The 24,137-nt window shown below is 27.8% G+C and overlaps 2 protein-coding genes across 11 annotated transcripts in view; one reads left to right on the top strand and one right to left on the bottom strand.

Annotated features, from left to right (window-relative positions):
* The window catches only part of LOC127284000 (diuretic hormone 44), a 78,832-nt gene extending 72,239 nt beyond the window's left edge, over nucleotides 1-6,593 (top strand). For both annotated transcript variants that reach the window (XM_051309248.1, XM_051309247.1), the window contains exons 3-4: nucleotides 3,780-4,160; nucleotides 5,395-6,593. In XM_051309248.1, coding sequence (XP_051165205.1) covers nucleotides 3,780-4,160; nucleotides 5,395-5,424 — 411 coding nt within the window. In that variant the 3' untranslated portion in view covers nucleotides 5,425-6,593. The remainder of the gene's footprint in view (nucleotides 1-3,779; nucleotides 4,161-5,394) is intronic.
* Nucleotides 1-24,137, bottom strand: part of LOC127283992 (putative ankyrin repeat protein RF_0381) — a 316,254-nt gene that overhangs the window by 131,444 nt on the left and 160,673 nt on the right. The gene's annotated exons all lie outside the window — the stretch shown is intronic.

Below are 24,137 nucleotides of genomic sequence, written 5' to 3'. Positions count from 1 at the left end.
AGAATCACCAATCAATAAAAAATTAATTTTTTCGGACAAAAGGTCCCTATTAACTGTCCAGGTCACATTTTATCAAATACTGTAGAGGGGAAAGAGAATTCAAATTTTGGGCAAATATGAACAGTGGATTTTTTGAAAAATCTTAACTATTATATAAATTTATTTTTAAATCTTCAAAAATCACATTTTTTTGAAAGTCACAAATAATTTTGAAATTAAAAAAAAAAAATTTCTCTTTTCCTACCCCTTAAAACGAAGCTTCAAATGTATACTTTTAATATATTATATGAATTTAAAAAAATTTATTTTTCATTTTCGAGATACTAATAAGTTAATTAATAAATGTTAATAAAAAATGAAATATTTTATATAAAAATAAAATTAGCGTAATTCTGAACTTATTAATCGAAAGCCAATGAAATTCCACATCCAATAAGCCCACCTATGAAGTATTTTTCTTTAATGGATTTTTAATAAACAATTAATTATTGTTATTGCAATTGTTTATTAAAAATTCATTTATTATTAATAAAGTAATCAATTAAAATATTCATTATTAATATGGCTGGTTGAATGAGGAATTGCATAAACTTTCGATTGGTAAGTTCAGAATTACATTGAATAAAAATTTTATTTAATTCAAATACTCGATTACTTGACTATTATCAAATAAATATTTACTTGAACTAAATAATTTTTATTTGAATTAAATAAATTGCATTTGAAATAAATACCTACCATTTAATTGAATCAAATAATAATTATTATTTGATACAAATAAATATTTATTTGATAATATATAGCTACAACACTTCAAAAATCCACTGTTGACACTATTAAAAACTTTAATCACCTTTAGTTCCTACAGTTTTTTTTATAAAATCTAACAATATTTTTTGGTTGAAGTATTCACCCATAGGGCTAAACTATATGCAAGTTTCATCCAGATCTGAGAAAATTTTTTTTTCAGTTGGATCGCTTCAGGAATTTTTTCTCTTATATAAAATGCAGGGACTGTCTCGAAATATTTGTGTCGTGTACACTGCAAAAAGAAGTATCTTATTTTTAAGATGTTTTGGTCGCCTTTTTAAGATGTTTTTTATAACTTGCTTCTAAGTTATTTAAAACAACTTAAAATGCATTAGTTTCTTAAGATATAAGATGGATAGGAAGATACTTTAAGTAACTTGCTTCCAATGTATCTTATAATAAGATACTTCTTTTTGCAGTGTAGTGTCGCGACTCGACACGTTTGGAAACAATTAATCGTATCGTGGCGGGACCCGACACTTTTAGAAAATTTCAATCGTATTGTGGCGCAACCCGACACGTTTATAAATTCATAATCGTATCGTGGCGAAGCACGATACGTTTAGAAATTATGAGGCTGAAGTCCGCAACGTTTTCAAAAACGAAAATTGTATCGGGGCGCGACTGGACACGTTTACAATTATGAATTTTTTAATGTGTCGGGTCGCACCACGATACGATTAATTGTTTCCAAACGTGCTAAATTGTGACACGACACGACACTTTCTTAAAATTCAACAACATTTCGTGTCCGAGACAGTCCCTGATAAAATTAATGAATTTAACCGAATTTTAATTTAGCAGAATTCTCATTCAACAAAATTTTGAGTGATTCGAATTTTTAAATACCAGATTAAAATGTTTTATTTTCACGAATTGTTATTTGATATAGGGTCAGTTGGGGTAAATAGAAACAAGATATTTTACTAATTTTACTAATTGAATCAGTAAATTTCTACTAATTATCAGTTGCTCAATTCTCGCAATGACAATTAGTAGATTTCTACTGATAATCAGTGAAATATGATTGATTCAGATTTAGAGAGTATATTTATCCCTAAATTTTAGCAAAGTTGAAAAATTTAGGGGTAAATAGAAACAGTTGATTATTGCTATTTAATGATACCCATATTCCATAAAATTGTTCCATGGAAGTTAAATAATAACTCAATACACAGAAAAACCGAAAGTATTGTGATTTAAAAGAAAAAACTTATATTATTGGTGAAACTTAACAAATCTGTTTCTATTTACCCCAACAAGATAGCCGCAAAATTTTATTTTCAAAATTTCCTGACTTTTCCCTGACTAAAAAATTTTTGAATTATTTAATATTCTGCATTGCTGATTGAAATTTTTATAATGCTTTTTAAGTAACAATTTTATTCATAAAGGAAAAGATAAGATAATTAAACATTGTTTGTTAACAAAATTTTATTATATTTAAAACTTTTATTATAAAAAAATTAGGAAAAGAAACAGGCGCAAAGCGCCTACATCTAGGGTTTCGTGGCTTTTTAAATTCAGGTAAAAAGTTATTTGTATATAATAAATAATTTATAATTACATTATTTGTGAATTGCTATGGTTGATATGGTAATGGTTGCTATGGAAACGGTTGCCATGGTAATGGTTGTTATGGAAACGGTTGCTATGAAAACGGGTGCCATGGAAACGATTGCTATGGTAATGATTGTCATGGAAACCATACGAGTGTAGGACGGACGGACAGACAGACGATTGCTATGGTATCTGTTTCCATGGGAACCATTCGAGTGTACGACGGACGGACGGACGCCAAAGCGAAACTATAAGGCTTTCGGCCCTAGGCCACAAAACCCTAAAAAATAAATACTTTGAAAAATGAAAAATCTAACGGCACCATAATCATGAGCTATATTACAAAAACGTCTAAATAAAAAAAACTGATTTGAATCAAAATTCCCTGACTTTTCCCTAACTAACAAAATTCTCTGACTTGCGGCTACCCTGCCAACTGACCCTAATTCGTTAAACGCTGAATTTTAATTTTACAGAAATTCTCTGTACCCAAATATTTAGTTTAAAGAATTAAAAAAATTTTAATTTAACCAAATTTTGATTTAAAAAAATTCTCATTTAACAAAATTTAATCTGAATTTCAATTGTGAGCCTAATTTTTATTCGTTTATTAATGTGACGCTCCACGAGAGAAGGGACCTATCTCCGAAATAATATTAGGCTTATAGTTTTCATGTATGGTGTACGTAAAACTGAGCCTAATGTTATTTCGGGGATAGCGATCGCGATTTTTAAAATTGGCCAATTATGATTTTCTTGCTGATTTCTGATTGGTTAATTTCAAAAATTGCTCTAAAATCTTTCTATCGATTGTTTATTCGGAGATTTAAAATTTCAAAAAATTGGAAAATTCGATGTTTTAAGCATTCTATTAAATAAAAATTCAGTCATTTGAAAATTTGAATCCAATAAAATTTTGTTCAATGAAAATTTAAAAAAATTAAATTTCGGGCAAATTAGAATTCTTTTAAATAAAAAATTGGATAAAAATAAATGCAGTAAAACATAAATTCTACCAAACAAAAATTCGTTACCTATAAAATCAAATTAACGAAAAATTTGTTTAGAACGAAATTCTGTCAAATATATGTTAATTCAAAAAATGATAATTCGTCCTTAAAATAGTTATATCTACACTGAAAAATGTTTGGTGCAGCAGCTGTCCCAAACGAAAAATTTTTATATTCAGTTAAATTCACTCATACAAAAACTCATTGTATTAACTATGAAGTTAATTGAATATAGAAATTTTTCGTTGGTGACAGAGCTGCTGTACCAACATTTTTTCAGTGTATTAAAATTCTTTAAAATAAAAATTTTAACTAATGATTTTTATGGTACAATCATATATGCTCCAAAAATGAAGAAAAGAAAGGGAAAAATTTTACATTCATTTTCTTTCTGTTTAGAATGAAATGTTTGGCTCGGGTAATGATCCAAGATCAACGGTAACACGTAGCAAGAGAATTGGATCATTATCAATCAACAATTCCGTGGATGTATTAAGGCAACGGGTTTTATTGGAATTGGCGCGCAGAAAGGCAATGCAAGATCAATATCAAATTGATGAGAATCGACGTATGATGCAGACAATTGGAAAACGTTCGAGTTCCGATTTTGTGACAAGATATCCTAACAGTGCTAACAATAAGCCATCAAGCAATAGTGGAATTTATGTAATTGAAGACAGGCCAAACGATCGAGATCCAAATAAATCAAATGTTCGAATTTCCGACAGAACACATGTCTGGCTAGAAGGGAATGATCACGATCAGGATCAAGCGCATAGGGTAAATTACATTCCTTTTTCTTTGTTTTTTATTTTTATTCAAATGAATAGTGCTTTAATTAAAAGTTCTCGACGAGCAATTAAAATAATTAACAAAAATTCTATTTTACACAGAGTGTGATAAAAGTATGGAACCCTTTAAATATTTTTGCAAAATGTTTAAAACAATAGTTGTTAGACTTAAAAAAAAATATATTAATTGGTGAAATGATAAATTTTTTAAAAATGGAATCAAATATTTTCAATTTTGAAATTGTTGTGTCTGACAATCTACTGTTTATAGATATATGCAAATTTTTTATCCCAATTTTAAATTTGGGCCTGTATTAAGGACCAAATTATGTTTTTCAGATGTATTGTGGTGTCAAATTAAAAATTATCAAATTTTTATTTAGAATAATTTTATAATGTTGATTTTTATAATGAGCCGAATTTTCATATCGAAGAATTTCTATTTACATTTATAAATTCTGATTCAATATAATTTCTACTTAACTAAACTTTTATAAAACAGATTTTCTAATATTTAAAATTTTCAAACATTACAATTTCCATTTAACAGAATTTGTGTCTAGCAAAATTTTCATAAAAAAGAATTTTTATTTATAAGATTTGTTCTTTTATCCCATAAAAGTAATTATTAGTTAGAATTTTTATTTTAAAGAATTTTATTAAATTCTATATTCTTTCAGATGAATTTTCATTTTTGGAATTTTTAATTTAAAAAAAAATTTTATTAATAGAATTCTAATTTAACCGAATTTTAATTTAGCATAATTCTCATTCAACAAAATTTTTGTGTGATTCGAATTTTTAAATGCCAGATTTTCAATTTCGATTTTTATTTGCTAAAATTGTTAAATTCTGGTATTTAAAAATTCGTCTCCCAATTGAAATTCCGTTAAATGAGAATTTTGCTAAATTAAAATTCGGTTAAATTAAAATTCCTTTAACTAAATAGTTGGGTAAAGAGAAATTGTGTAAAATAAAATTCGGTACGTAAAATTATGTTAAATAAAAATTCGTTCAAAAAAAATTTCCTTCAAATGCTAATTTAAAAAATGAAAATTCGTCTAAAAAAAATTCTATCTAATAAAATTCTTTAAAACAAAAATTCCTACCAATGAATTTTTATGGAATAATCATGCGCCCAATAAATTGTGATCTCATTTTTTTTTAAATCGATTATTATCTCCATTTTATAATTTATTAATAATAAAATTTGTCATTTTCAGGTACAGACGAATGAAGTTCATCTCTTATAAAAACCCAGCGCTAAAGAAAAAAAATCAGCTTTTCCGTCTACGATTTTCCGTTGCGAAAAATAATCGACGGATTCTTTGCTGCTTAAACTTCAATCTTGAAATTTAAGTTTTCCAAACTGATTTTACAATTTATTTCCAATGGATTTCTTTACATATCCAAACAATTAATTTTGAAAAAAAATAACAAACAAGCGATCATTCTTTAATATATTTTGCTATATTTGCGAAATAACGAAGCAGTATTATACTTTGTGATTTTTTTCTACACACTGACGGTTTTTTTTAAATAATTTTTTTTGTACTATTTCCCGTTTTTCTTTTTTTTTGCAATAACTATATAGAAAGTTTATTTATTTTTTTGAGCTTGACCATCAAAATATAAGAAAATAAACGAAGCAGTTTTCTAATTCTCTAAAACTATACAAGATTTGTCATCATCACTTTGAAACCGTAGTCAATCTACTATATCTTTTTTTTTTTTTTTTTTGAAAAAAATAAAATGTGTGACTCAATATATAAGATCATATTGATTTATTCAATTTATTAAGAATTAAGAGAAAAAAAAATAAAAAAAGAAATTAAAAAGAATATAAAATCAAAATTTATTTAAAGATTAAAATTTAATTTAAAATTGTGAGTCGACTGCGACTATATATGATTGGTTCTCGAATTAATATTATATAATGATGAAATGTATTTTATTCATCGCTACAGAATTCTGAAAAATCACACTTTTGAAAAATTAGCGTCAATGTTCTGAAATAATGTACGTACTAACTCCAGATACATCGATGTTATACATATAGAGATGATAGGACACAGAAAGTACGATATTTTCTGTATATGAAAAAAAAAAAAAAAAAAAAAATTCTCTCGCAGTGGAGGAAAACTCGTTTTTAGATGATGTGTGTGAATAATCTAATCGAATAGTTTGTATTCACTGTAGATATTTGTACCATACCACTGCTTATTCTCTTTTGTTTTTACTTTTTTTTACAAAAAAAAATCCATCAATTATTTATTTATTTATTAAATATCTATATATATATATAAATATATTTATTTATTGACGTATGTAGTGTATAGTATATTTATTTCTAGTTGTCAAGCATTTCTTGTTGAACAACACAAAATTCATTAGCGACCAATAAATTTCGTTTCGAAAAGAAGTGTGTTTTTCTTTTATTTTCCTTTCCCCTAATTTAAACTGGGTGTCTAACAACTGTTAGGAAAAAATTTCCCTGACTTTTCCCTGACCTAAATAATTACACTAAAAACTTTTTATTTCGATCAAATAAAATTTATTTTGATATAAATAAATCATTTACCTGTCTATTATCCACTATTTTCAGGTATATTAAGTTGGCGCAACCACATTATCGAAATTACTTTTTACCTATGCCATACACGGAAAGAAAGTTTGTAGCAATATTTGATATTATAGTGTTAATTTTTACTATATTTGATTACAATTGCGGAACATTTTGGCATGATAACGATTTTCGATACTATTTTTAAGAATGATTGAGATTAAAATAAGAATATATAATATAGTTGGAAAGAAAATTTGATATAATATTTACGAAATCTGAAATCTTTTTATTGAAACACAAAAATGTCAAATTTTAATAAGCTCTTTATCAATTTTTCTAACCAAATATTTCAAATTTCGTAATTAGAATTGTATAAAATGATATAATTATTTCAGATTTTGATATATTTGATATGAAAATTGAAAAAGAAATATCAAAGTTAACGAGATTCGACGAAATTTGCCGAAGTTGAACGTTCGGAATTGCCCGATCCTTACCGAGTGGTAACGAAGACTGACGAAGCTCTTTAGACAAACCCCTTTTTACCATTATCTTGATACAGACCTGAATTTCTTTTATATAATTAATTTCCAAGATTTTACAATAAATCAGTAAAAAAAATTGTTCTCCAAAAAATAATAAAATATTTAATTATTTCCCAATAAATAATGATTTTTATTTATATTTTTAAACATGTTTTGATATAATTTCACCTTTCTCATAAGCGGTGAAAAATATGTCTGGTTAGTATATAAGAATGGTCACATGAGCGTAAATTTGTATATGAAGCGTTATTCTGCGAATGTTATACGTATTATCGTTAGTATAGGTTAGGAATAAAAATAAGCCAATCGATGTAAAACAATGCGGTGTATGTGTGTGTGTGCATTTAAAAGTTCATATCCTCGTCTATCCTCGAGATGAGAAAGAAATAAAACTTTGGCGTAGAATCTATTGGTGTTTCTGTCGTCATCTGTCACGACTGAACCACTTCGAATTTTTAGTATAGTTTTAACAAATTTCGAAATAATCTTTCCAAATTTTCATATAAATTTAGTAAATAACGAAGTGCGCGTCGATTTAACTTACTTCTGGTTTTTCGTATAAATTTATCAATTTACGAAATAATAATTTCAATTTCTGGAATATATTTACTAAAAAGACTATTGGTAAAAATATACAGATTTTCGTTATCAAACCCAAATGTTCCGCGTTTGAAAAAGAGAATACTAAAATTTCCTATCAGATTTATCACATATTGCTACTAAATTTCTTTCCGTGTAATTAAGTGCTCATTTAGTGCTAATTTAATGCGAATAGCACAAATTTAATGGTGTACATTTTAAAAAAAAATCATGGTGGCGCCAGCTTAACGTTAAGGTAGCGCCAACACATAGAAAAAATCTCTAAAAAATTTTCTTATTTATGCCATAATTTAGTGCTCATTGAGTGCTAATTTAATGCCAAAAGCACAAATTTAATGCTGCACCCAGAGAATAGATTACTTTGATTTAAAGAAATCAGTTTCTTTGACTTGTTTTATTTCATTCAAAATAAAATTTTCTTTGAAACAAAAAAAGCTTATTAGTTTCAAAGAAAATTGTGCTTTAAATCAAAGAAATTCTAACATTGATATAAAGTCATGGAAGCATTTATTTGAATTAAATAAAAAATTTCTTTTAACGAAGACAAATTTTTTTAATCACAGAAAATTTGTTTGAAACAAATAAATTTTCTTTGAAGCAAAGAAATATTTCTCAAAGGAATTGATTTCTTTAATTCAAAGATATCCTTTTTCTAGGTCCGTTAACCTGGCTTGTCCACATTGTCCGATCTGGATAAAACCTATTTGAAAATTAAGGGCTAATTTAAGGCTAATTTAATGCTCTAATGTCCACAAGTTTTTTAAAAAAAATGCCGAGCATTAAATTCGTCTTGAATTTAATGAATAAAGAAACTGATTTCTTTAAATCAAAGTAATCTATTCTCTGGGTGCAGCATTAAATTTGTGCTTTTGGCATTAAATTAGCACTCAATGAGCACTAAATTATGGCATAAATAAGAAAATTTTTTAGAGATTTTTTCTATGTGTTGGCGCTACCTTAACGTTAAGCTGGCGCCACCATGATTTTTTTTTTAAATGTACACCATTAAATTTGTGCTATTCGCATTAAAATGCACTAAATGAGCACTCAATTATAGTATAGGTAAAAAGTAATTAGTATTACTAATAATTTTTTTTGCCAATAAAAATTAAGATTTAAACGTATTCGGTCAATTTTTAATTTTGTCATCCGCTATATTGGTTCCGCCATTTTAAATTTTGAAAAAAAGATAGCGGATTCCTAATCAGCGACCCCGAAAACCCCCGTGTAACTGGTATCAAGTCAATCGATTAATTTGTAAATTTTTAAATTAAAAAAATGTAAGTGGTTAAACTTGTTTTTGTCTGAAACTTGATTTTGGACAAATCTAACATTTAAAATCTCATATTTTTAATTAAGAGCATAATATTTGGAGAGCACTAAATGAGCACTAAATTATGGTATCAATAAGAAAATTTTTTGCAGCTTTTTTTTATGTGGTGGCGCTACCTTAACGTTAAGCTGGCGCCACCACGGTTTTTTTTTAAATGTACAGCATTAAATTTGTGCTTTTGGCATTAAATTAGCACTAAATGAGCACTTAATTATGGCATAGGTAAAAAGTAATTTCGATAATGTGGTTGCGCCAACTTAATATACCTACTATTTTCAATATGTATTTGAACCAAATAAAATTGTGACGCTCCACGAGAGAAGGGACCTATCTATTTGTGGAGCGCCACAAATAATGTTTCGTAAAAAATAAAATATTTAAGTGAAATAAATAAACTAATTGGGGACGTATAAATATTCTCAATACAGTAGGACTCCGGTTATCCGAGCTAAAATGTGGACCGGACCTACCTCGGATAAGACGAAAACTCGGATAAATGAAACTGAAGCTAGCCGCCTGTTATTCGTTTTTTTTTTGGAACACCTGGTATAAAACATATGCGAATTTCTTCTCCGTCGACTGTAACACAGCCGATTAATTCATTAATTACAATGTAATAAAATTTGATAAATAATTCCCGATTAAAAAATTCAATTTCTGAACAAACAAGCGCATGCGCAAAATCACTTTGAAACAAAACATGCGCAGAAGTGTTACTTGCACTTTATACCTGCGCAGTAGAGATCACAGTGGTATAAACATGCGCAGTAGTGTCCTCAGTGGTTTAAACATGCGCAGAAGTGTTACTCGCACTTCAAACATGCGCAGTAGTGTTCAGTGCATTTCAAATATGCGCAGTAGTGCGCAGCGTATTTTAAACATGCGCAGACATGTTACTCGCACTTCAAACATGCGCAGTAGTGCTCAGCGTATTTTAAACATGCGCAGAAGTGTTACTCGCACTTCAAACATGCGCAGTAGTGTTCAGTGTATTTCAAATATGCGCAGTAGTGCTCAGTGTATTTTAAACATGAGCAGAAGTATTGCTTGCACTACATACATGCGCAGTAGTGCTCACAGTGGTATAAACATATGCAGAAGTGCCCTCAGTAAATTAGGTATGCGCAGAAGTGTTATTCGCACATTCTACATCCGCAGAAATGTTCACAGTAGTATAAACATGCGCATAAATGTTAATCGCACTTTCTACCTGCGCAGTAATGTTTAAAGTGGTTTAAACATGCGCAGAAACGTTAAACGCACTCCCAACGAGCGCAATAGTGCTCAGTAAAGCTCAATGAATTTAAACGTAAACCGATATGTTACTTGCACTTTATATGCTGTCATGCAAAATGAATACCGAAAGGCGCAAAAGTGTCCCAAATAAACAAAAATGCTAAAACGGCTGGTCTTATAGTTTGCTTTGTAGCTTCTGATGGTAGGAAGTATTCCAGTGAAGATTTAATAGGGTAGTTTTGTAGTTTTTGATAAGAGAAAGTTCTTCCTTAAGCATTTAAGAAGAAGAAAGGCTTAAGATTTAAGAGGGAGCAAAGCTTGTGATGCTAATTAAAAAAAATTCTATTAGTAAAATTTGCAATTAATGCAGAAAAATCAGATTTAAAGTTCTCAGGAATTTTTTTCTTATCCTTGATCAGGTGTAGTTTTGTATTCTTTGATGGGAGGAAGTTCTTCAGTAATGATTAAAGGGGGAGCAAAGCTTGTGATGCTGATTAAACAAAATTCTATTAGTAAATTTTGCAATTAATGCAGAAAAATCTGATTTCAAGTTCTCAGAAATTTTTTTTAATTCTTGATCAGGTGTAGTTTTGTAGTTTTTGATGGGAGGATGTTCTTCTGTATTAATTTAAGATGTAGCACAGCTTGTGATGTTAATTAAAAAAATTCTATTAGTAAAATTTGCCATTAATAGAGAAAAATCAGATTTAAAGTTCTCAGGAATTTTTTTCTTATCCTTGATCAGCTGTAGTTTTGTATTTTTTGATGGGAGGAAGTTCTTCAGTAATGATTTAAGAGGGAGCAAAGCTTGTGATGCTAATTAAAAAAAATTCTATTAGTGAAATTTGCAATTAAGCAGAAAAATCTGATTTAAAGTTCTCAGAAATTTTTTTTAATTCTTGATCAGGTGTAGTTTTGTAGTTTTTGATGGGAGGATGTTCTTCTGTAATGATTTAAGATGTAGCACAGCTTGTGATGTTAATTAAAAAAAATTCTATTAGAAAAAATTGCAATTAATGGAGAAAAATCTGACTTAAAGTTCTCAGTATTTTTTTCGTATACTTGATCAGGAGTGGTTTTGTAGTTTTTGATATAAGGAAGTTCTTCATTAATGATTTAAGATGGAGCAAAATTTGTTGAATTATTTCTTTTTTTTACAAAATTTTATATAAAAAGGTGTAATATGTAGCATTGAATTTTAATTTCTTGAATTTTTTTTATTTATTTTGATTTTTATAATTTTTATTTATTTTTTTCAATATAATTATTATTATATTATAATTAAAATTGTATTTTATTACATATTTTCCTGCTCTTTTGTCAATTTGAATTTTTGCGCGTTTATTGCTAACTTATATTTTAGTCGAAATCAATTATTATAATTATGTTTATATTTAATTTAATTATATTAAATTATATTATACTATATATTACTTTAATTTATATTATTTTTGCAAAAAAACAAAATTCCAAACTATTGCTATTTGAAATTTTTGCGTGCTAATATGGTAAATTAGGTATTTCAAGTTGGGTGGGGGAAATTCAAGATGAACGTTTGCTGAAAGACAACTTATCATTGGTTCTAATGAACCAATGATTGTCTTTCAGCAAACGTCCATCTTGAATGTTCTCCCACCCAACTTGAACTACCTAATGGCGCTGTGTTGAATTGTTGGGTTGGCAGCACTGCAACCCATATTCTGCCATATTCACAGTGATGCCAGAGATTGACAGAGATCATCCATAGCCGCGCTCGAGCTCCGAGTTTTTTTGCAACAAAACAGTGATAATTTTAATAGTTCCAACCCAGGTTTGGATGAATATTTATGAAAAACTCAAGATCAGGAAATAGTGAAAACAGTTTTGTTCGGTTGTGTCAAATTTTCATAAAAATCGCAATTTTTTTTACACTCTTCTCGGGAGCTTACCTGTTTTGACAGGTTTAGACGTGACAGATTATTATTCTATGCATATATTTCTGGTAAGTACCAATTTCTTTATTTGCTGTTTAGAAAGTGTTTTATTCTCGAAATTTGTATTTAATTAAGAAAAATTAGTTTTCTATTATTCAGAAATTTTTTTTGTTAGATCATGAATAGTTAGTTTCATTAAATATTTGAAGAGTACAATAGAAAATATGTTTTATCTGCGGAATTTGTAATTAAAATTAAAATATGTTGTTTGGTATTAATAATATATTATTTTATATTTGATAATTATATATTATAATTATTTTTATTTACATATTATGTTTATTTGTAAACAGTTTTAAGAAAATGCAATTAAATTTTATAGTGGAGATAATATGCTTCAAGCTACAATACATTGTAGCGAGTTGGAGGTGTAAGAGACTTCTACAAGTTTGAAGATTGCCGTACGAGATGGAATAACGTACTTCGGCCGGTCACCAAGTCCTTGAATTTGTATTTCACTATTTTCCGTGCAGGTATTAAAGACTTTTTTATATTCATTAATTTTTTTAAACTTTGCCACTGTCTTAAAATTGAATTTTGCTCTAATTTGTTTAAGTTTCCTGGACTTTAAATTTATTTAATTTCCTGCAGTGTAAAAGAAAATGGAAAATATGTGTATAATTTATAAATGAAATGTATATTAAACGTAAGTACGAACACTGCATGTGCCATTAGAGCAGCAATAATATAAGTTTCAAAATGATTTTTATAAATATTGTTCACAAATAGTTTTGTATTTTTTCAGTTCAAGCCTTAGCTGACATAGTGGAGTCACAAAATTTCTTTCAATATCACGTTTTAAAACAACAAAGTGAACATGGAAAATTTTTATCTTTTGTTAACTTAGACAAATTTTTAATTTTTGCTTCGCTCACAAATTACGTCACACATATGTTTTACGCCCTTTTTACCCTTTCCCTCCACCTTGTCTCATTAAGAAACAGTAGACAGGCCTCGGATTGTAAAACTTTTTCGACTTTTTTCGACTTTATTCAAAAATAAATTTTTTATGGCCTTATCTCAAGGCTTGTACTCACGCCACTATTATTGACACTTTTTTCAGCTGATGCAACTATTTAGTTACTATTTTCAAAAAAATGCTATTAAGGACACTTTTTTTAAAAAAGGCCACTAATAACAATATTTTTTTTACTCATTTTGAAAAAAAATTCAAAGTTTTCAAGGGCCAAAATAATATTTTTCAAGATTCACCATAATATTTTATTACTTATATTATTCAACATATTTTTTATCAAAATTCTTCGAAAATTTAATGATTAATAATAAAAAAAATTGATGAAAATGAATAATAAAAAAATCTCTAAAACTTAACTAGTACGTACAAAATGTATGTAAGAAATTTGCAGCTATTCAATTTTTAAAAATTGTAGTTTCACAGAAAATTAAAAGGTATTAAAATAAGCTGCAACGCTTATTATTTTAATCCAATTTTGCTTACTTTAATACCAAAATGGATTAAAAATAAGCAAAATTGGATTAAAATAATAAGGGTTGCAGCTTATTTTAATACCTTTTAATTTTCTGTGTTCAAATCACCTGAAATAAAATTATTTCTAAAAATTGTAACTCTAATTTTTCCAAAATTCAATTACTTTTCAAAATTTTTAAGTAACGTTCTTCGCCAATTCAATTATTTTCAATAATTTTAATGAAGTTCTTCAAAAATTCAATTAATTAAAACATTTTTCAATTAAAAATTAAATTATTGTTCGAAATTTGTAAAAAAAAAAATCTGCAGCATTTCATATTTGTAAAAATTTCAATTTAACTTATGAATATTCAATTATTTATAAAAATATAAATTTTAAATCTTCCAAAAATTCAATTGTTTTAGAAATTTTTGTCTCAATTTTTTCGCCAAGTTCTTTGAAAATTGAATGAATTAAAACATTTTTCAATCAAAAATTGAATTAGGTATTATTTGTAATTTTTAAAGAAAATCTGCAGCATTTCAAATTTGTAAAAATTTCAATTCTCCTGAAATTCAATTATTATTCATAAAAATATAAGCTGTAAATTTTCCATAATTCAATTGTTTTTCAAATTTTTATCTAAATTTCTTCGCTAATTCAATTATATTCAATAATTTTAAATAAGTTTTTTGAAAATTCAATTATTTAAAAAAAATTTTAATGAAAATTTTTTAAAACTCAACTGTTTTCAGAAATTTGCAATGAATCTGCGATAATTCAAATAAAAATTTTAACTATAGCTCTTCTAAAATTCATTTATTCTTAAAATGTTCATCTACAATTTTTCGACAAATCAATTATTTTCAATAATGTTAATGAAGATTTTTAAAAATTAAATTTAAAAAAATCTTCAGGAATTCAATGTTTCGAATATTTTAAATCAAATTTCCCAGAAATCCAATTATTTTTTAATTATATAAACTGTAAATTTTTAAAAATTCATTTATTTTTATAAATTTTTCTAAATCAGAGTAGAGAGTTGATCGGGAAAAATAGTTTTTTAAAACAGAAACATAATTTTTTAAATTCAAACCAATTTATTTTATGCAATTTCCTTCAAAAATTTAAATTTAACAAGTTTTTATATAATTTACAAAACTGTTTTTAGTTTTATAAAACATTTTTAATTAATTTAAACGTTTAATGTTTATTCAAGTAATTTTAATTCAGTAGAAAAATATATCTATAAAATAAGCAATTTTGTAGTTTTCAAGCTTATTTACCTACAAAAGTATATTTCGTCAGGATTGAAAGCCTCTATTGTAAGTGCTTTAATTCAGGAATTTATCATTAAGTGAGCATTTAGTTTGGAATTTTTTTTTAATTGAAAAATAATTTTTACAATTCAAATAAGTCTATATTATGCAATTTTCTTGTAAAATGAAACAATAAAATGTTTTTTATGTGTCATGAAAAATATTTTATAGTATAAAAAAATTTTTTTTAATTTTTTAAAAATTTGTTGTAACAATTTTAATTGCTTGTTCAATGGACAAAGAAATCGCATTTTACTGAAAATCCTTCCCTCCCTAAACTTGTGACGTTATTTTCGAATGAAGCGTTTTTTTAATTATTTGATGTAATTAATTATTTACTGGACCTAATTAAGATTTATTAGGTTGAAATATGCGTGACTCAAATAACTCAAGTTATTTCAATGAAATACATATTTTTTAGAAGCAAATAAAAATATTTGAGCCAGGTTAATATTTTTAAAATAATTAAAATAAATTAAATCAAATAAATTTTTTTCAGTGTGACTCAATTTTGAAAATGAAATTTACAACATATGAAATAGCTGATGCTATTTCCTGCCTCCACCCTGTTCAAAATGTCGACCAACTTCTAGAGGACTTGAAGAAAACGAGTTATAAAAGAAAAAATATCGGGTGGTGGAATTTGTGTGGCCAGGTTATGAAAGGTTATAGCGAAAAAAGTATTAAATTTAATGTTACAAAATGTTACTATACATTTCTTCGACACAGGGCAGAGGTCAAAAATCTTTTAGAAATTAAGTTTTTAAATGTAAATAGTTCTGTGGATATTAGTAAAACAGAAATTATCGAGGAAAACAATCTTAAAGAGATTGAACTTTCTGGTGAGTCCGTAATGATAAATATGGAGGTGGAGGTATCATTTCAATCGAATAAAATAGTTGAAATCGATTATGAACAAAAAATTCGCGGTGAAAACTTTTTTATCAATTCTGAGCTTTCTTTTGACACATTGTTGGAAAATATATGGAGGTAGACACATCATTTCTATCAAATAAAGATATGGAAATCTGCAGTGAGAAAAAGAATGAAGAACAAGAGCGACATCTTCTACGTTTCGACAATCATTTATCGAAAGATGAAACAAATACTCAGGTAGAAGAAAGTGTGAATAAGGACGATTCTATTACAATTCCTGCTGTAGAAAATTCCCAAGGTGTTTTTCCTTTAAAAGTTCCAGGAAGTTTCTGGGAAAAATATTGGACAGGTAATAGGAGTCTTCGGAAGGGATGGTCGGATGAGTTGTGTACCTATTTCAAGGAAAAAAACAGTTCGTGTGTACTCTCCTTTAAAAGTCACACCTGCAAAAATGAGGGTGGAAGAGCCAAAAACTTCTTCTTTTGCTATGCCAAATGTAAGCATTCTCAGTGCACTTCTTTCTTTTTTCGATTGAATGATCCGGTTATTCCTCCATATTCAGATCTATATTTGAGAGTTACTCAAACTGGGCCTATCAATCATACAGGGGAAGTGCACAGAAGGTTTATAAAAGGCGAACAAAGAAAAGTTTTAGCTAAGGAATTAGAAACTTCCTCTCCAGCCAAAATGCTCCTCTTAAAACTTGAATCGGCAAATAAAATGAGTTTAAATATGGGAAATGTTAACGATGCTCCAAGTTCCTCTGTATTACAAAAAATTTCAAATGATAACAAATGGAAGGAAGATTTAGATACAGATGAAATCACTTTCATGATCAAATTAATTCAGAAATATTATGAAACTTGGGTCGGCAAATATTTTAATGGATTCATTCAAAACTTCAGCATAAATCCATTTACTATATCTGTATGCTATAGTTTTACCTGGAGCCAAAAATATAAGTCCTCTTCCAGTAGCACAATTTATTTCGACGAAACACAATATTCCGACAATTTCCAACTTCTTAAGCCAAATAATGTTTCATTTGAGAAAAATGGGCTATAAAGGAAAAATTTGTACAAAAGTGGAAACAGATTTCAGCATGACGTTGCTGCAAGCTGTATCGAAAGGGATTATTGAAAAAAATCTTCATGATTATATAAAATTTGTGTATAAATATATAACAGAGAAAAAAGAAACTCAATTCCCTTTAACGATACAGCATATTTGTTCCTCTCACACTCTAAAAACTGGACTGCGTAAGGCGAAGGAATTTTTTTCTGATCCGGAACATATTCGTGTTTGTGGATTCAGTTTGACGATGCTGATTCATTCTCAAAGCCTTGACGAGGCTGCGAAATTTTTCAGATTCATAATCGTAGTTTTTGGCTTCACGAAAAAAGCAAATAATTTCGAAGAATCTTTATTCAACCTTCTGCAGTACGAAATTTCAGAGACTGATTTACTTATTTTAAGTAAATGCAATGATGAAACGGAAACCGATTACGAGTCTTATAAATATGCTCAAGAAGACATAAACGAATATGAGTCGCATTACTCATATAATCCGTTTTATATCGAATTCCGAAAAATATACGATAAAGAAATGCTTCGAAAACATGAGGTAGCGTGCGGATCTGAAAAAAATGATATGTATTCTGAAGGATGGATCTTATATTTGCTGAATTTTTTCTTGCCCAAATTTCCTCTTTGGTCAGCAATTCTCATTCAAGAGTTGGACAAAATTCGAGACTCCAATGCTTCAATAGAAAATTTTTTTAAAATACTGAAATATCAGTATTTCAATGGTGTTGAGAATATTCCTGCCCCTCGGTTCATTCAAGAATTTGAAAAATTATTAAGAGGACTTTTGCTTCAGCGAATTTACCCCCTGGAAACGACGAACCAGTTAGAAAAAAGGAAAAAATTGGAAAAGGCAGAGAATGACAAGAAAGAAGAATATACAGAATCAAAAACGAGCAATCTAAAAGGAGTAAAAGCAAAGAGGATTAAAAAAGAAAGAAATAATAATAACGAAGAAGAGGACGAGGATCTAGTCGAAGAATATTGGTGTAAAAAGAAAGGAAATGGAAAAAGGCCTTCTAAAAACTTGTTTTTTAAAATTCCAAAATTTATCACCTCAAAGAAGGTTGAAAAAAATTGCGTTTACCCGCAAACAGAAATTTTGGAAAACAAATTGAATATCAAAGATATTGAAAAAGAGATGTTTCCAAAGTTGCTTTCTGACGAAGTAGAATTTCCACCAAATTTTCCAGAGATACAAACAACTATCTCAAATATGATTATTAATAGCGAAAACTTCTCGACTCTGATTGACAATGCTTGGTTAGATGATGCTATTACTAATAGCTACTTTTCCATCCTAACGAAAATGAATAATAATGTGCTATCCTTTGAAACCTTTTTCACCAGTAAATTGCAGCAAGGTCAATTAAGTTGCGGATTTCAAAAGTGGGCATTTAAAAAAGAGTTACATCTTTATCCAGTGTGGTTGATTCCTGTCCATGATGAAAGAAGACAACATTGGACGTTGTTAATTGTGGATTTTATAAATGAAGCTTTTATTCACTTGGATTCAATGCTCAAAAATGTATCGACAGCGCTCATTGATCGCTACATTACATTTATCTCTACGTACTGTAAAACAAATCATATTAAAATAAATTGGAAAAATTGGAAACTTTATTGCCCCACAGATATTCCGGATCAAAAAATTAATAGACATCAATTAAGTGGAAATTGTGGAGTCCACGTCTGTTTATGGGGCTATATGATATGCACGGGATTAGTGTCGCTGTTTACAGATAAAGACATGTTAAAAGTACGCAAACACATTGCAAATGAAAACAACGCAAGTGAAATAGCAACAAAATAAACAAAAATACAAGAAACAATTAGATTAAAAATATTCGAAGAGGAAAGCAAGCGCGTAAAAAGAATAATATAAACTTGGAAATAAGAAACAATCCTCCACTAAACTTAAAATCAACTTATCAGTATTGCTCAAAACTAAAGAAATGTTTAGAAGAACACAAAAGCTTAAGAAATTAAAGTATTCCTCAAGCAACAAGGAAATTTAGCATATATTTAAATTTGTGAAATAACAATTGAGTATATTCCTCGCTGAAGAAATTTAAATTTTTATTAAAATTTTATTATATATTTTATGAATTTTATTATTCTAAAAGTATAATATAGAAAATAATACATATAAAAAAATAATAAATAAAAAAAATAACACAAATAAAATTTGTTATATATTGTTAAAAAGATTATTAAATAAAATATAAATAGTTAAAGATTGCAGGGTGTACTATTTATTAAATATGCATCATTTTTTACGAACCTTAAGAATATTTACAGCGTAAAATTTCGATGGGACAATAATTAAAATAAAAATATTTTTGCGAATTTAAAAACAAAATTCACAAGTTCAAGAGGTTTCGTCCAGCGGCCTTATTTTTTTTTTGCTTTCTTGATACCAAAGAATTTAGCGCCAGAAGCTTTGCTGATTCTAAAATCATTATTGAAAAACTTCTTACCCTCAAAAACTACAAAACTACACGTGACCTAGCGTAAAAAAATTACTGGCTAATCGGAATAATATTCTCAATTCACTGCAAATTTTGCAAAAACAAATCTTTTACTTCGCTCCAAAAGCTTCATTTCCTCTCAAATCTTTAATGAAAAACTTTCTACCATCAGAAGCTATAAAACTACTCTTGACTTAGCATACAAAAAAATTCCTCACTACTGTAAATCAGATTTTCTTCCATTAATTGCAAAATTGATAAAAAAAGATTTCTTAATGAGCACCACAAGCCTTGTTCCCTCTGAAATCTTTACAGACAAATTTTTACCAACAGAAACTACAAAACTACTCGTGTCCTAGCACACAAAAAATTCCTAAATACTGTAAACCACATTTTTCTTCATTAACTGTTAATTTAAAAAAAAGAAATTTTATATAGCGCTAGAAGCTCTCATCTCTCTCAAATAATTACTGAAAAACTTCCGACCACCAGAAACTACAAAACTTCTCGTGTCCTAGCATACAAAAAAAATCCAGACTACCTTAAATAAGATTTTTCTGTATTAATTGCAAATTATGCTATAGAAAATTTTTTATTTAGCATCACCAGCTTTGCTTCCTCTCAAATCTTTAATGAAATACTTCTTAACATTAGAAACTACAAAACTACTTGTGTCCTAGTATACAAAAAAAAATCCTGACTACATTAAATTACATTTTTCTCTATTACTTGCAAAACTGCCCAAAAATATTTCTTTATTAAAATTAGAAGCTTTACTCTCTATCAAATCATCACGGAAACACTTCCTACCTTCAAAAGCAACAAAACTACCCTCGACCTAGCATATAAAAAATTCCTGACTTCTTTAAATCAGATTTTTTTATAATAACTTCAAAGTTTGTTATAAAAATTTTTTTAATAGCCTCATAAGTTGTGCTTTCTCTAAAAACTCTACTAAATAATTTCATACCTTTCGAAACTACGAAACTACTCTCAAACTGTCATAAACAAATAATCCACATTACTTTAACTCAAATTTTTATATATTTATTGCAAATTTTGCCAAAAAAATTATTTAATTAGCGTCAGCAGCTTTGCCCCCTCTCGAAAATTAAATGAAAACATTTGATCAAGCATAAGAAAAAAATTCATTAGAACTTTAAATCAGATTTTTCTCTATTATTTGCAAATTTTACTAAGAGATTTTTTGAAATTAGGATCACAAGCTATGCTCCCTCTTAAATCATTACTGAAGAACATCCTCCCATCAAAAACTACAAAACTACACCTGATCAAGCATAGGAAAAAAATTCCTGAGAACTTTAAATCAGATTTTTCTGTATTAATTGCAAATTTTACTAAGAGATTTTTTTAAATTAGCATCACAAGCTTTGCTCCCTCTTAAATCATTACTGAAGAACATCCTACCTTTAAAAACTACAAAACTGCACCTGATCAAGCATAGGAAAAAAATTCCTGAGAACTTTAAATCAGATTTCTCTGTATTAATTGCAAATTTTACTAAGAAAATTTTTTTATAATCAGCATCACAAGCTATGCTCCTTCTTAAATCCTTACGGAAGAACTTCCCCCCATCAAAAACTACAAAACTACACCTTATCAAGCATATGAAAAAAATTCCTGAGAACTTTAAATCAGATTTTTCTCTATTAATTGCAAATTTTACTAAGAGAATTTTTTTTAATTAGCATCACAAAAGTTGCTCCTTCTTAAATCATTACGGAAGAACTTCCTCCCATTAAAAACTACAAAACTACTCGTGATCAAGCTTACGAAAAAAATTCCTGAGAACTTTAAATCAGATTTTTCTGTTTTAATTGCAAATTTTACTAAGAGAATTTTTTATAATTAGCATCACAGGCTATGCTGCCTCTTAAATCATTACTAAAGAACATCCTACCTTTAAAAACTGCAAAACTACTCGTGATCAAGCTTACGAAAAAAATTCCTGACAATCTTAAATCAGATTTTTCTGTATCAATTGCAAATTTTACTAAGAAAATTTTTTTATAATCAGCATCACAAGCTATGCTCCTTCTTAAATCCTTATGGAAGAACTTCCTCCCATCAAAAACTACAAAACTACACCTTATCAAGCATATGAAAAAAATTCCTGAGAACTTTAAATCAGATTTTTCTGTATTAATTGTAAATTTTACTAAGAGAATTTTTTATAATTAGCATCACAAGCTATGCTCCTTCTTAAATCATTACGAAAGAACTTCCTCCCATCAAAAACTACAAAACTACACCTTATCAAGCATATGAAAAAAATTCCTGAGAATTTTAAATCAGATTTTTCTCTATTAATTGCAAATTTTACTAAGAGAATTTTTTTTAATTAGCTTCACAATTTTTGCTCCCTCTTAAATCATTGCTGAAGAACATCCTCCCATCAAAAACAACAAAACTGCACCTGATCAAGCATAGGAAAAAAATTCCTGAGAACTTTAAATGAGATTTTTCTGTATTTATTGCAAATTTTACTAAGAGATTTTTTTAAATTAGCATCACAAGCTTTGCTCTCTCTTAAATCATTGCTGAAGAACATCCTACCTTTAAAAACTACAAAACTACTCGTGATCAAGCTTACGAAAAAAATTCCTGAGAACTTTAATTCAGATTTTTCTGTATTAATTGTAAATTTTACTAAGAGAATTTTTTATAATTAGCATCACAAGCTATGCTCCTTCTTAAATCCTTACGGAAGAACTTCCTCCCATCAAAAACTACAAAACTTCACCTTATCAAGCATAGGAAAAAAATTCCTGAGACCTTTAAATCTGATTTTTCTGCATTAATTGCAAATTTTACTAATAGAATTTTTTTTAATTAGCATCACAAGCTTTGCTCCCACTTAAATCCTTACGGAAGAACTTCCTCCTATCAAAAACTAAAAAACTACTCGTAATCAAGCATACGAAAAAAATCCTGACAACGTTAAATCAGATTTTTCTCTATTTATTGCAAATATTACTAAAATACCACTGTGAGCACTACTGCGCATGTATGTAGTGCAAGCTATACTTCTGCGCATGTTCAAAATATACTGAGCACTACTGCTCAGGTTTGAAGTGCGAGTTACACTTCTGCGCATGTTTAAAATATGCTGAGCACTACTGCGCATGTTTGAAGTGCGAGTAACACGTCTGCGCATATTTGAAATGCACTGAACATTACTGCGCATGTTTGAAGTGCGAGTAACACTTCTGCGCATGTTTAAACCACTGAGGACACTACTGCGCATGTTTATACCACTGTGAGCTCTACTGCGCAGGTATAAAGTGCAAGTAACACTTCTGCGCATGTTTTGTTTCAAATTGATTTTGCGCATGCGATTGTTTGTTCAGAAATTGAATTTTTTAATCGGGAATTATTTATCAAATTTTATTACATTGTTATTAATGAATTAATCGGCTTTGTTACGGACGACGGAGAAGAAATTAGCATATGTTTTATACCGGGTGTTCCAAAAAAAACGAATAACAGGCGGCTAACTTTAGTTTCATTTAAAATTAAAAATAATTCGAATGAAGTAGACTAGACTCAGATAATACAGAATTTCCTACTGGGACACCACCTCGGATAAAGCGAGCTCGGATAAACGGGGTTTTACTGTATTTAATTTAAAACAATTTTTACAGTGTCAAATCTTAAATTATCAAATTTTTACTTAGTAAAATTATATAAAGCAGATTTTCTAGTACATCGAATTTCAAATTAATACAATTTCAATTTAATGCAATTTATGTCATGAAAAATTGTATAAAGAAAAATTTTTTTTTAACAGAATAGTTATTTTAGTAAATTTCGATTTATCAAAATATTTACTTAACAGAATTGTAATTGAATAAATCCACAATTTAACAGAATTTCTATTTAACAAAATTCTTAATTAAAAAAGTTTTTATTAAAGAAAATTTTAATTCGAACTAATTCTTATTTAACAGAATTCTCATTTAAAAAAAATTCTACTTAGTTAATTTTTTTTGTCAATTTTTATAGACATAAATTTTGTTAAATTGAAATTATATTAATTTAAAATTTTTAAAAAAATATTTAAAAAATTCTTTATAAGAGTTCTGCTAAATAGAAATTCTCTTAAATCGAATTTTAGTTAAATGTAAATTCTTCGATATGAAAATTTTGCATAATATAAAATCCACTTTATACAATTTTGCTAAATAAAAATTCGATAATTTAAGATTCTAGGCCATAAAAATTTGTATAAGTTAAATGTGGGTATTAGCATTAAATAATAAATTATTCGTATTAAAGAATAATTTACTTTAATTGAACCGATAAAATAAAATGAGCCAAAAGTTCTGAACGTTCAAATGAACGAAATATTTTTTTCGATCTATAAATTATTAAAAATTATGATGACAATATAAAATAAAACAATAAATTAAACAATTATTAAATTAATAACTTCTTTTTAGATAATTAAAACAAATATTTTGTAATAAAATTAGTACTTAAAGAAGTTGCAAAAAAAATTTCGTTCATTTGA

Source organism: Leptopilina boulardi, unplaced genomic scaffold, assembly GCF_019393585.1.
Source record: "Leptopilina boulardi isolate dan_hultmark-lab unplaced genomic scaffold, ZJU_Lbou_2.1 LbouV2_316, whole genome shotgun sequence".
NCBI lineage: Eukaryota > Metazoa > Arthropoda > Insecta > Hymenoptera > Figitidae > Leptopilina > Leptopilina boulardi.
This window is presented reverse-complemented; position numbering and strand designations above follow the sequence as displayed.